At 31.2% G+C, this 14,021-nt stretch overlaps 1 protein-coding gene across 1 annotated transcript in view; it reads right to left on the bottom strand.

Moving 5' to 3' along the window:
* The window catches only part of LOC123293963 (transforming growth factor-beta-induced protein ig-h3), a 29,124-nt gene extending 18,196 nt beyond the window's left edge, over positions 1–10,928 (bottom strand). The window contains exons 1-2 of the mRNA XM_044874974.1: positions 10,761–10,928; positions 1,491–1,943 (exon numbers count right to left, since the gene is read on the bottom strand). Of these exons, the coding sequence (XP_044730909.1) occupies positions 1,491–1,943; positions 10,761–10,834 (527 nt within the window). The 5' untranslated portion in view covers positions 10,835–10,928. The remainder of the gene's footprint in view (positions 1–1,490; positions 1,944–10,760) is intronic.
* Between the last annotated feature and the right edge of the window lie 3,093 nt (positions 10,929–14,021).

Here is a 14,021-nt window from a genome sequence, read left to right as displayed (position 1 = left end):
TCAAAGTACTTCAGCTATTCCTTAACAGCTCCAAACGATTTATAGAGTAGTGGCCGGAGACGGGCCAAATCTTTTTCGATAACACAGCGGACTCTTTGGTCTAAGTGTGTCCCATCCCAGGACAGCTTCTTAAAATTAAGCTAACCTAGCCAAGGTTAGTACAGAAATTGTGATGTTATATTTGCAGGGGGGTTGTAGAAAATACACTCCAACTTTGAGCCATTATGTGAATGTATACAAACTGTTTGAATCGTTAAAAAACACTTTCAATTTTTTAGAATCCCTCTGTATCTATAATTACAAGGTAAAATAAAAAAAATTACGCGGTCAAGTTCATCAGCCATTACATCACGAATCGTGACATTCAATCAACAACGTGACTGTTGCATGACCAACCATTCGAATGTTTTAATCAAAATAATGTTGGATAGTCTTGCTAAAAAAAAGTCAACGAGCGATCCATAAATTTCAAACAAATTTTCCGACATCAGTCTCTCAAAATACAAATACCAAGGAAAAACAAATCTTATTTTAACTTTGCGGTAAAACAAAAGATCGGCCGGTCATATGAGTGAATTCACAACTTTGAAACGGAATCCTAATTATAATGGTTGAATGGTACACGAATAAACATGATCAGAAAATTAAAATAATAATATAAGGCGAAAGGAAAAACCCATCTGGTTCAAAAACAACCTTCATTGTTTTTTTCCTTGTTATAGAGTTATTAAATTTTTTCTCTGGCAAACGATGTCTGTACGAAAAACTGCGAAAACCAAATTTTTTCTAGAAAAATTGTATAATGTGGATCATTTTAATCTATTATGACCAATAGCTCATTTTGTAGTCAACCAATAAGAAAATAACTTAACGAAAAGTTGTGGACTTTGATGAGGGATATCATGTTCTGACATCAGCTTGGATCAAGTTCTTCGAATTACTTTAATATCCGATTTAGTTTTCGGCAGGAAAGTTAAAAAATGGTACCTAGAAAATTTTAAATTTCTTTCGAGGTCAGGATCTACCTATTCAACAATAGTTTTCTAATTCTAGTCCAAGTTGATCAAATCTTTGTGATATTTCTTTTGTTCATTGTTTGTATGTAAATTAGATTTAGTATAAAAATATCGAAAAAACATGTCAGTCAAACATTTTACATCGAAGAATAATTGATAATTGTCATTAATATTTATTGAACCGTTATAGGTTATTAACAGTCATTCACCGCAAGGAATGGCGCGGTGCAAAACACATTCATCAACATTGAACACTTTACAAAAGATGTATGCTAATTAGAATGCACTTTGATTAATTTTAGACCGTAAGAGGGATACATATTTGTGTACTTTATATTCTGGCTTTTGCTCGAAGCTTTAAAGCTACCACAAGACTGCTGAACGCCCTTAATTTAGCAAGCGGAACAAATGAATGTAAATCTAATAAGGGTACCACAGGACACAAAGGATTTTCTGGGGAATTCTTGAACTTACCCTTTCCACCATGGAGTCCGTGTTGGAATACCACCAAACATATCGAAAATATTACCAGGCCATCTACCAAAACCGGGTAAATCTTTTAACACAACACCATGTCCTCCAGAACCGAAAATAGATCCACCATTATTATTTGCACCGGCTGGTATATCAATAATACCGAAATCTGTATCAGGTTTCTTTGGTACCGATTCGAATGAAACAGATGATGGTGGTTTTTCAACATCACCTTTTGGATCCTTAAAATCAGGTGATAATGGTTCACGATCTTTTTCGGCATTCGATTCTGATTTCTCGAATTGATGTGAACTTTCTGCTGGATTTAAATCCTGTTCGTGTAATGCTGAGAACCAATTTCGTAGACCAGATGATAATTGTGGTTGTAAATTACTCCAGGTATGTTTGAAGAAGACATCGTCATCATCGTTCATAATATCTTCAAGAACCTTACTGTAACAAAAATGAAGATTTCATTAATTTTTGGTTTCACAATTTTTACTGGTGTCTAAATAAAATCTCGAAAAATTGAGAAAAACCCCGAACCGAAAAAGGAGTCTCTCTACCTGTGGCATCGTAGCGCCTAAACGGACGAACCGTTCGTTTGAAAGGTAATTTAATGGAGAGTGTTTTTGGCTATGTTTCAAGTGCGAGTTTCAGATTTGTACCCGATACTACTAAAAAATAATAAGCGGGAAGTCCGTGACATTAAAACTGCTTTTACACGGATTTCGAAATAATAATTGCAAGTATTTTGCACTTTTTAATACTCTTAAGACAAAATTTGCTTAGTTTACGCAGCTTCTATGAAACGGTCATGTATAAAGGATGCGCTTCGTTAATAAACCGTCGATACGTATAAAAAAAAAACTTTTCCTAACATGTGATTTTTTTTAAATCCACTTTCTAATTAGTTACTTTGACCTTAAAAAAATAATTTTTTTTTTTTGTTAAATTTAGATCAGATTGCTAAATTTATAAAAAATAAAAATTATTTAATATTTTATGTATTATTTTTATCAACAAAAAATTATTATAAATTATAAAATAAAATTAAACAATTCAAAATTATTTTTATAGAATTATTATAAAATCGCTTACATCAACAAAAAATCAAATTATTTATAATAAATTGTTATTGTTATTAGGTATAATTATTAGAATTAGTTATGTATCGATTTATAATTGGTTTAAAATATTTTATATTGATTTTATTACACCTATTTATAAAATTTAATTAATTCAATTAATACATACTTAGGCTGTTTTATTTTAAAATCTAATTATAAGTATTAATAATAGTTTATATTATCAAGCATTATCAAAAAAAAATTAAAAAAATTCGTAACGCAGGAGCTACGTTAGCTAAGCGAATTCCCTCAGAGATTGAAAAAAAAAAAACACATTTTCCTTAAAATCGAATATTGCATTTTTAATTTTTCAAGAATTTTTATTTCGAAAACTAAACGTTTAGAGAAAACTCACGGGAGTACTTTTTTGGCTTAAAACTGATCAAAATTTACAAAAATATTTTTTATTTAAAAAAAAAATCAAAATTTTGTGCTTTGCGCACTCCCCACCTCTTGTTTATCGGTCGATAGGGATAAATGTAGAATCAATCATAAAATTATACGAAAACTAAAACCGTTAACATAATACTTAATATGGCAATTGTTTTATTTTAGAATTGTAAAAATTAACTGTTGGCAAAAAAATAAATAATTCAGTTTTTTGTCGCAAGTCATTTATAAATAAATTTTTTATGGTCTTCTACTTTCAAAACAAGAACTCAGATCAAAACCACCGATTTATTTTATTTAAACAGATGTCAGTCTACAGGTATTAGGTTTGTTTTAGGCATAAAGTAGGCTATTTGAATTCATTAGCGTACTAAAAGTCGTTAATCAAGACACACACAATAACTGTTATCAAATTAGCAAAAAAAAAATCATTTTTTTATTATTAGCTATAATTTATATTGAAAACAGTGTTTAAAGCAGTGCGATCACTGAAAACTATGAGATTTAGTGTAAGAGTAGCTATTGATATTCGGATTAGAAGGTTCCACCGTTAGATCCTATGGAGGAAGATATACGAATCGAATTATTTGAATTTGTAAGGGCACTTTTTTAAAAAAATGAGAAACTTCACTCAGTTTATAAGGTAATTTTGATCTTAAAAGCTCAAAAATCACGATCATTTGGCGATTGAGGTACTAGTTTATGAGAAAAATGATATCTCGAATCGATTTTGGCATGAATTTCTGTAACAAACAGTTTATTTAATTTATTTGTCATAAATATCTGTGGTTTTATAATTCAAGGCACGTTATTTGCGGGTTCTTAAATTATTCTATACAAAATTACGTGATAATTTCATTGGCTTCAGATGATTGCACAAATATACAAATTCATATTTTTTACAATAAAATTGTCTTACAGGGTGCACCCCCCTCCCCACATCAAAAATTTTTCGCTTAATAGCTAAACTTCTATAAGAATTTTCAATTTTGTTTTAAAATACGTCAAGACGTTCTGTACAGTTTGTAAAAGAAAAAACTTTTATTAAGAAAGGCATAATATTTGTGTATATTTTGTAGGAAGGACGTCCGGTATATAGCGGTTAAATAATTTTTTTGAACTACTTCATAAAAGGTACTAAAATTTTTGACCTTATGTAAATAATTCAACTGAAAAAGTACATTAAAATCGCACTCATGTGTTACTAATTGAATAAGATATGATTATGTCTATTTGCATGGTAACGACGTACAAATAGTTTCAATAAAAAAATTACATTCACGCGAACATCGTTCTTTTTTTATAATCCTATCGATTCTCGAAAAAAAAGGATATCGCTTGTTTAAAGCCATGGAAATAGAAATGACAATGGAGTTTTTGACACGTACATTTTGATACGTAAATTAACCATATATGTAATGCTCTTATATTGCTAGCGTCCTATACTCTTCTATGAGAAGGGCCGGCGGAAAACTACCGAGACAGAGCAAAAGTACTTTGTTGGGCCACGCATACTATTGGCCGTAGCGTGACACATTCGCAAAACTGTTACGGTCCTGCGTCGAGAGAATAAGAGGAATATATCGTCTGAACTGTGATGTTTTCGCCCGTATATCTCACTCTGATGACAATATAGGAATATTACAAATATGAAAATTATTCCACAAAAATTTTCTAACCGTTTTTGTAGCCTATGTGAATTTGACACATTGATCGCTTTTGTAGCTCTAAGAAAGGGCGTAAAGAACCACATTATTCTGAAAATGGAGCCACTTTATGCGATTTACGTGTAATTAGCCATGTGCTAAAACCAGTACCTACTAGAAAGGTGCCAATGAGATGCAATGAACTTATGCATCTCAATCATTCATTCAAAGTGTATTATTCCAAAGTAGCGGTTTTTTTATCTTATCCCTGCAAGCTATCTGTAAATGTTATGTAACCATGGGAATGGAAAAATCATTAAATATTCATTTTTTCTACGGGCAAATAATTTTATCATTTTTTCCACAATTAAATACTGTTTTAAAAAAAATTGGCGACAATTTCAAGGATTTATTATTTTTACAATTATTAATGTGCGTTCAATTATTTTGATGCCTAACGGGATTGGAAAAAATTGATATCTTGTTAACTAATATAAGTATTAGTAGGGTGGTTCCATATGTGACACTACATTTGATTCTCAATGAGTTTTATTTTTCGTCATAAGTATCTGTTAAGTTGATAGAAAAGGTCCTTATATTGTTACTATGGACCATTTTAGTTTAAGGCTTTTGTTTTAAATATTTTTGAAATATTTATTAAAAATAATAAATAAAATTTGATATGAATATATTAATAGCTGTGAATAATCACCTAAAAAAACTGTTACGAAATTTTCCAAAAATCAATAAAAATTCTTATCAATAAAATAATATTTTTAATAAAAATTTTCCAATAAGTTTTTTGTTAATTTTATTTATTTAAAATGCAAAAACCGAGAAGGTTATTTAAGAACAGGTTCTGGGGGGAGTTGATTATGCAAACCATATGATTCACCCCTCATTTTCAAGCTTATTATGTCTAGGTGTGACGAAAAATATACTCAAAATGTACCGCTTAAGAAAAAACAAGCTAGGCAAATAATTTGAACGAAAAATAAACGGGTCGAGTTAGTACTTTATTAATATTAACAATAAAATTTTGATAAATCTATTTCCTGTAATACCAACTGGAAACAAACACACACAAAAATTGATCACCTTCAAATTATAATTTGCAATCGATTGCGGTTTTTAATAAAAACAATCGTCACGCAGTATTTACGTAAGCTAAGCAAATTCACATTAAAAAACCTATAAAAAAAGTGAATTTTTTAAAACTTCATTGGTGTTTAGTAAAATAATTGTAAACAAATTGCTCTGTAGAGTTTGTGATGAATCAATATCAACCCTAAATAATGTTTTTCACACGCCCAAGCCCCCAACGAATATATTTACAGAGACAATCGTCTGCTGCAGATGTTTAGTAAAGGCGTTGTCTGTGAAAATTTATGTTAATAATTCTGGGAGTTCATAAACCCGAATCAAATTTATCTAATTTGATCTTTAAACTTATGATTTCCGTTTCGATAAATAGATAGTTTTTCCGTCCATCGATAACCAGTAGATTTATGGCTGGCTTTCAAGAAAGATATCATCACTTCACGTATTTTCTTATAAGTGTACAAGGAAAGAAATTACTAGATTTTTAAATGAAATGAATGTTTTTGTTCAAGAAGTTTCAATAACCTTGAACTCGCTGTAGCTGGTCCATACATAATAATTATGATAATAATAATATTATGTTTCTTGTAAAAGTAATTTTTAAAAACAAAAACATTTGGATGAATCATAGCAGATTATGGTGGCTGCTACCTCGTAACAAAAAAAAAAGAGATATTTGTTTTGGTTTAACAGATGAATCATCTCATTATATCAGCTTTAGCAAAAAGAATAAATCATAGTTCGAGAGCTATCAATCGGAAAATAACCGCAACGGGGATATTGACTAATTTATTTAATCACTTTAGATGGTTTTTGTTCTATCTTTAGATGGTCTATCTAACGTCAAAGGCAGCATAGGACTGCCGTACGTCCTTAAATGAGCTGGCGGAACAAATGAATGTAAACCTGGTATGGGTACCGGGACACAGAGACATTCCAGGAAATTGTGAAGCCGACGAGCTTGCCAGAAATGGCACAATGCTGCCGGACACAAGCATCAATTAATACCCGGGACTTCCATTTGCGAACTGCAAGTTACTCCTGAAAGAGGATATTCTGAAAAAGGCCAATCTTAGATGTAGGGAAGAACGTACTTGTGGTACTACAAGACAGATATGATCTGAGTACAATCGCAGGCGTTCCGAAGTCATCATATTACTTCCAAGGACCTCTGTTCGCAAAGTTGTTGCGGCTATCACAGGACACTGGCTGGACGGCAAGCATGCTGAACGCTTAGGCCTGGCAGTGTATCACGACTACTGCAGGAGCTGTCACAGTGGTGACGAGGAGGAGACAATGTCTCATCTTCTCTGTCACTGCCCAGCTCTTGTCATGAGGAGATGGACTTACTTGAGCCAGCCTCTCTTTGACGACCTCTCCGAGTTAAAGTCAGTCGACGTCAAAGCCCTCCTGCTGTTCTTAAACAGCTCCAAATGCTCCCACCCCAGAACAGCCACTCTAACCTAACCTTAAATGGTTTTTGAAAATCTTTAGAAGAACGCAAAATATGAACGTTTAAAAGTCTTAGTTAAACAAAGAGGAAGGCATAAGTTAGTGACATCATTTCGCGATATCACTATTAAAAGATACTTATTAAATACATACAAAAGTTTGTTTTGCTAAAAAGAGATGGGAAATAATCTTTGAATGCCTATAACTTCTTCCTTTTTTAATCAATTTTAATTTCACTTTCAAATTTTGCTATGGCATCAAATCTAGTTTTACATTCTTATGCGTAATATGGCGAATTCGACATCAGGCAACTACCGTATTGGGGTAATCCATGGAACTAGAAGTTTTAAACTATTTCTAGCTCAGCTGCTCGGCTAACATACCATTATAATCTTATGTGCACATTAAAAAGAAGTCATGATTCTATAATACTTATTGGTAGTTATGTTAAGCTAAACTAAGCTATGCTAAGCTATCTATATGTGATGATGTTATGCTATGCTATGATGCTATGTTTGATTGTTATGCTTAGTAAAATCATTTAATTGTTTATAATTTATTCTAAAAATAAAAAGTCATTTACATTTTTTATTTATTTATTCACATAAATCATGTAAATTTTCTAAAATAACTATTTTCTATTGTTAAATAGAATGTTCTATGCAGATGCTAAAACGTGAGGCAATTATTATTAATTGACTTATCTTTCCTTCAAATCTAATTTTTTAAGATTTTTATTTATTTTGATTAAATGCACTCCTCACTAACTAGATTTTATTAGATTTATTTCATCTGCTTGTAATGCAGAGTGTATTATAAGTTACGACGAGCTTCTGGAGAATGAATTTGCCAAATTGAAATAAGTCGAAAGTTTTTTTATTCATGAAATATGGGGCTTCGGTAATTATAGTTTTTTATCTTTCTAAACGTAAAAATTTTCAGTGCCTGCTAGACCCAGTTGTGATAGGTTATGCAGTCATCAAATTTTAGCTTGCTTAACCGACCTTAAACGACCCGTGGTCTATTGTGGCCGTAAATATTATGCGATCATATGGAAGAAAATGTTTCACAGCGACTGAACATTTTATTTAGCACACGGCAGAAAGTTAGAGTTCATGGATTTTTTTACTATTCCAGAATATGAAAATCAGTTCTTAAGAACTCCAAAATTGTAATTTTTAAAATTTCTAGGAAAAATTTCGACATAAATATCATTTCAAATTTTAGATTCATATTCAAATATACTTTTTATTCTTAAATTTTAGAATATTATTTCTTTTAGATCCAAAAGTTGTTTAATCTTCTAATGCTAGTTTCAGGACGACCTGTATTACACTCTTTTATCTACGGTCCATTTTAATTTAAGCTAATTCTTTAAGCTCCTTTAATTGTTACAAATAAAAACAATTGTTGTAAATAGTTGTTAAGTGTTGTCTATTAAAGTTTATTAGTTTATGTAAATCAATCTTGTTGCTATTATAAAATTAAAAAGTAGGTTAAAATCATTTCAATGTCATGACTGTATCATTTTTAATTTATAATACTATACTTCTGCTTCTTCGTTCTATTACAACATGATCAATGTTGAGGAAATAAAATCTCTTTAGTTTGTTAGTAAGACTCAAAGTTAATGATCATCGTCTGATAAAAATAATATATACTTTGGGTTAAATCAGTGGCGTACGAAAGTAATTCTTAACTACGCTTTTATAATAAAAACCACGCAGTTAATCCTTCACAAGATATTGTACAGATGAGATTTATCTGATCTCTTTCTCACTTTTCTATATCGTTTTCTTTCTAAAAGACTCTCAGTGTGACTTCTCTAAAGTGGTTCGGATTTTTTTGAAATTTTAGTCATATAAATTGCCTAGCTTACGATATTTTTAGAGCAATTTCTTACATTTACGTCATACAAATAGTTGACTAGTCACGTGGCAGCCGTAACACTTCAAGCAAAAACATATTTTTGTCAGAGGGTTGCATAATAAATTAAGATTATCTACGCCCCTGTACAAAAGACATACCTGTTTGACCAGGTATTTTTTATAAATTAACCGGCTTATTTATTTTTATTTTGGTTAACCGGCAAATGCAATTCTTCAACTTTCAAATCAAATCTTTTTTAAACAAAAAAAAGCTCGTAGATCAGAATCTAATATTTACAGTCGGTATTCGATCTTTTAACCAAAATTTTCTATTTTCTTTCCATGGCCTTAAAAGCAGCAGTAATATGTACTTTTTTCGAAGTTCTCGCTTTTTTTTTCTCGCAATTTAATCAAATTTGTACAAGAGCGGGCGATACTAATTTTGCTTGGAGTTAGTTACTCTTCAAAGATCTTTACTGCCCCTAAAGATGCTCTAGCTGTTGAAGAGTTTTAATAAACTTGAGGATATTCCTGTGCGACACTTCATTTCACTTGAATGGCGATCAGTCAATCCTAAGTGATTGTGTCTTTGAAGAGAGGCTTTCATATTCATACGGAATTCGGTTTTCTCCTCTACATGACAAAATCTACAGAGATTTTTCTATGTAGATTGGATTTGTTCTATAAGTTGAAATCTTGCTGTTCAACCCTTAAGTTTCTACTTTTTATTCGATTTTGCATCTCTTTGTATTCAAATAGTTATTTATCGGGGACAGTAGAATTGTCAGATATAATAAAATCCAACGACTCGAAAGGTAAGTTCCTTCAAAGTAAGTTCTCGTATTCTTAAAAGTAGCCAATAGTACCAATTTCGACAATTTTATTTCAATAGTTTTCGCTGTGCGTTTAAATCATTCAAAATTTTCGTCTCGAAGAATCGAGAAGTAATAAATCTCCCCTCAAAAAGGAATTTTCATTCTACCTACTTCATTTTTATTCAAAAGAATGTGCAATTATTTTACAGCACAATTGAATGGAAAACCAAAACAATTGAGCCCCCACACATTTTATTGCAAAATTATCATAATAAATATCAATTCAATAAAGAAAATCGTCACGCAGAAGCTTCGCCGTCTTATAGAATTTCCGTAGTTACTTAAATTACACACTATAGTGGAAGTATCTAGAACACATTCACTGTTCCGTCATCTCGAGAAAAAACGAGGTAAGCAATCATGCGGGACTTCTTAGAACCACCAGATTTCTATGTCTTTGAGTTAGACGGTACAATTTCTAATGTTTTTCGACATTTGTTTCTTCGTAAACACGCCTGTTTTTCCCCCCTAGGATATCAATTCATGTGACTTATGTCAATCTCATGTGACGATATCAATTGCCATTTCCGGCATCTTTAATAGGAAATTCGCTACAATATCCTGCAATTTTCTAGAATTTTTACGAAATTCCACTATTGGTAGACGATACCAATAGCTACATTTTCTTTTAATCATTGTAAGACGGTGATTATTCTCGAATAAATGAAAGTTATTTATGACCTACAAAAACAAAACTGCGATAAGCATGTCCTCAATTTTACCAAAAAAAAAAAACAAAAATGGAATTTTTTCTATCTTAACTTCCTTAAGAGTTATAAATGTCAATAAACATTGATTTAAGCCTTACCTGCTAATTTCTTGTCCACATGAAAAATTAACCAAACATAATAAGAAAATAAACGATGCACTTTTCGGCAACATTTTTTTTTCTTTTTCGGTTAACACTTGGCGAAAAGAAAAATAAACAACAATTATAGGAGAGCGCTTTGTATTTGCTTTGTTCGCGTCTGTCAAATATTATAGAAGAACTGATGAGAGAAATGAAACAAGTTGGTTTTTATAACTGACATTGTATATTGTGTGACAGAGATGGCTTGTTTCTATGGAACAATCATTCTATCCTTTATTGTTTCATGTATGTCATCCATTATGTGAGAGGTAGACAAAATGATGGCATCCTCATTTTTTTTTGGGGAGGACGTGGACAAACCAACACTCACGACTTGCTTGCAGTAGTCAATTTGTTTACAATTCTAGAAATTGTTAATGTTTCTTACTTTGCATTAAATCACTTATTTTTATGATAATAAACAATTCAATTTCTTGGAATGCTTAATTTTACGCATGTTTTTTTTTTTTTGGAATAACTTTTTGGTTTTTATGGAACATAATATCTTATCTCTTACTGAATCTTCACAGTGTGTTTAGGAAGTAGTCGACATCATAGGCTCTACCTTTTTACTAGTGATTAATAATTATAAAGTAGAGGCAATGCCATCTTTATGCATAGGTTTTTCAGGCTCGAGTCCACGTTATTGGGGGGCCCTAAGCTCTACCCATCAATTTTTTATTCCCAGAAAATCTAAAATCAAATGTAGCCCTATTTGGAGCTGACTCACTGACACACTCATCTATACAATTTCTAAGGGACTTGCTAGAAAAATGTGTGAATTTTGTTGAAAAAACTTTTTCATTGCAATACCTTTCCCTTCCTACGAAAATGGGAAAAACCACTCCCAAATAACAATTATCTGTTCTATACATGCAAATAAGATGAAATTTTCACCTAATGACTTGAAATAAAGTCAAACTAACAGAATACTTCGAAAAATTACTTTATTCACATCACCACTCTCCAAAAAATGGGAAAAACACTACTAAAACTACCCTTTTTTTTACTACCTAGAAAGATACAGTTTTTGTTTGTTTCATGTAATAATGTTTTTTGTGACGCAAAGCCTAATCCGAAGACCACCATGGGTATCAACGGAGGAAGCCTGGTCAAACCCATAACCTTCCCTGTCGTCGGTGTAAAAAGTGATTCGAGTTGTCTTTACTATATATATCAAAACAAAACTTCTCTTACATGGACACCAATCACCTTGAACCTAGAACCTCGCAACTATAAGAGACTCCAGGCACCGAGTAGAAGCTCACAGAAAAAGCCATAAGCATAGAAAACTTCTTGGATATTCTTATCCTGGATAACTCAGATTAACTTATTAGCCAGGATAAGAATATTCTTGGCAGTAGGATGTTTTACGGGACTTTTACGAGGTCCTTTTTTTTTGCTTTTTAAATTTTTGTTTGCTACCACAAGCTTGAAATTGATGATTATCTGCTTTCTTATTATTCTTAAGAGGAAGTGGGGATTTTACGGTGTTTCCTTGCATAAGTCTGTGGTTATAGATACACATAGAACTTTCAAAGAAGCCACAAATTTCTGAATTTAATGAGTGAAGAAATATCAGCTTACTTATTGAAGCTTAAATATTAGCTTTATTTCTTCTGGAGTTCATTGCGAACAGGCGAGGTGTAATTCACAAATTGAAAACGCAAAACGCAATTCATTAAGAGCATTAAACATTTTCCGCTTTACGCAATAAAGATTTCGTAATAATTTGTTTGCAATTTCAATAATTTAATTAATAAAAAAAGGTATACAGTGACTAATTTTTTAACTGTTTTTTTTGTGTGTGTTTGAATTCATAAAAAAAATTTTTATGAACTTTAATAAAAATATTGAAACAAAGAATTTGTGGTAATTAGTGTTTTGATATTCTTAGGAAAAATTAATTCATTGAAAATAATTGTTAACCGATTTAAAAAAAAACAATAGATGAAGTGCAAGTCGAACTTATGAAAGGATTAATCGCAATAAACACAATAAAATTGCCCAGTTGACTACACAGTTGACTATACAACAACCGGACTACTTTAACAAGTGTCAGGTGTAGATTCCAGAACTTCTTGTATAAAAATGGAGCAAATTCACTTGAACAGTTTGTTTTTTTGCCTTAAAGTTGGTCCCATTTTTTAAAATAAATTTTTTATATAAGAATATTATTTTATTAATCATTTAAAATTCAAAGAATTCATCATAACATGCAAAATATGATTAATAAAAATATTAGATATTAAAATTATGTGTGGTTGGTTATTTGATGATAAACTTACCTTACTTAACTAAGCTACTTATTTATTTAGATTCTGCAAAACTTTAGTTCAACTAAAGCTAAACTAACTTAAGCTATATTATATTAAGCTGTCCTAATCTTATATATTATAATACTCTAGCAAGTTTTTTTCTGTCCTAACCTTATCTCCTTTATTTCTTTATCTCAAATTCCATTATTCACCCCTCATTTTCAAGCTTATTATGTCAAGGACGAAAAATACACTCACGGTCTAAAAATGTATCGCTTAATAAAAATAAGCTCCGCGATCTTAGCACCTCATGTGCGGAATTTCGATTGACCAATTATACCATCTGAAAGGTCATAAATTGGTCATAAAAGGTCAGTTGGTCTCATTAATTGGTCAGCATCAGAAAATTTTTTATTAAAGATTGAAAAAACTCCACCTATGCGCGATCGGGAAGCATTCGCTGATAATTGGTCAGCTAATATAAATAAATAATTGGTAAGTTTAATTTTATATTCAAAAAATAATATAATTTCGAAAAAATTTTCAATTTTTTCAACATTTGTACTAGGAGAACATAAGTGGGAATTAGTAGTTCCTGATAAGGAGAAAGGTGAGTAAGTGTTTTCACCCCGAAAGTCTAAAATTTTATTTTGGCAGAAAGTTATTGGTCTGCCCACTAGAGGTCACACTCACCAAACACGGGTGTGCAGACCACTAACTTTCTGACTTACGAGGTGACAACAATTACCTTGCTATCAGGTACTACTTATTCCGTCCGTCCTTGATGTTCTCCTAGTAGAAATGTAAAAAAAATTGAAGTTTTTGAACGAAAAAAAACTAATTTTTTCATCATTTACTAGGCAAACATGCTGTGGTGGAAATTTGAAAAAAAATTAAAATAAAAATCAGATTTTGTTTAAAAGATTTAATGAACTTTTTTTTAATATATGTCCTCACCTAG

Source organism: Chrysoperla carnea, chromosome 2 (genome assembly GCF_905475395.1).
Source record: "Chrysoperla carnea chromosome 2, inChrCarn1.1, whole genome shotgun sequence".
Classification (NCBI taxonomy): Eukaryota; Metazoa; Arthropoda; class Insecta; order Neuroptera; family Chrysopidae; genus Chrysoperla; species Chrysoperla carnea.
This window is presented reverse-complemented; position numbering and strand designations above follow the sequence as displayed.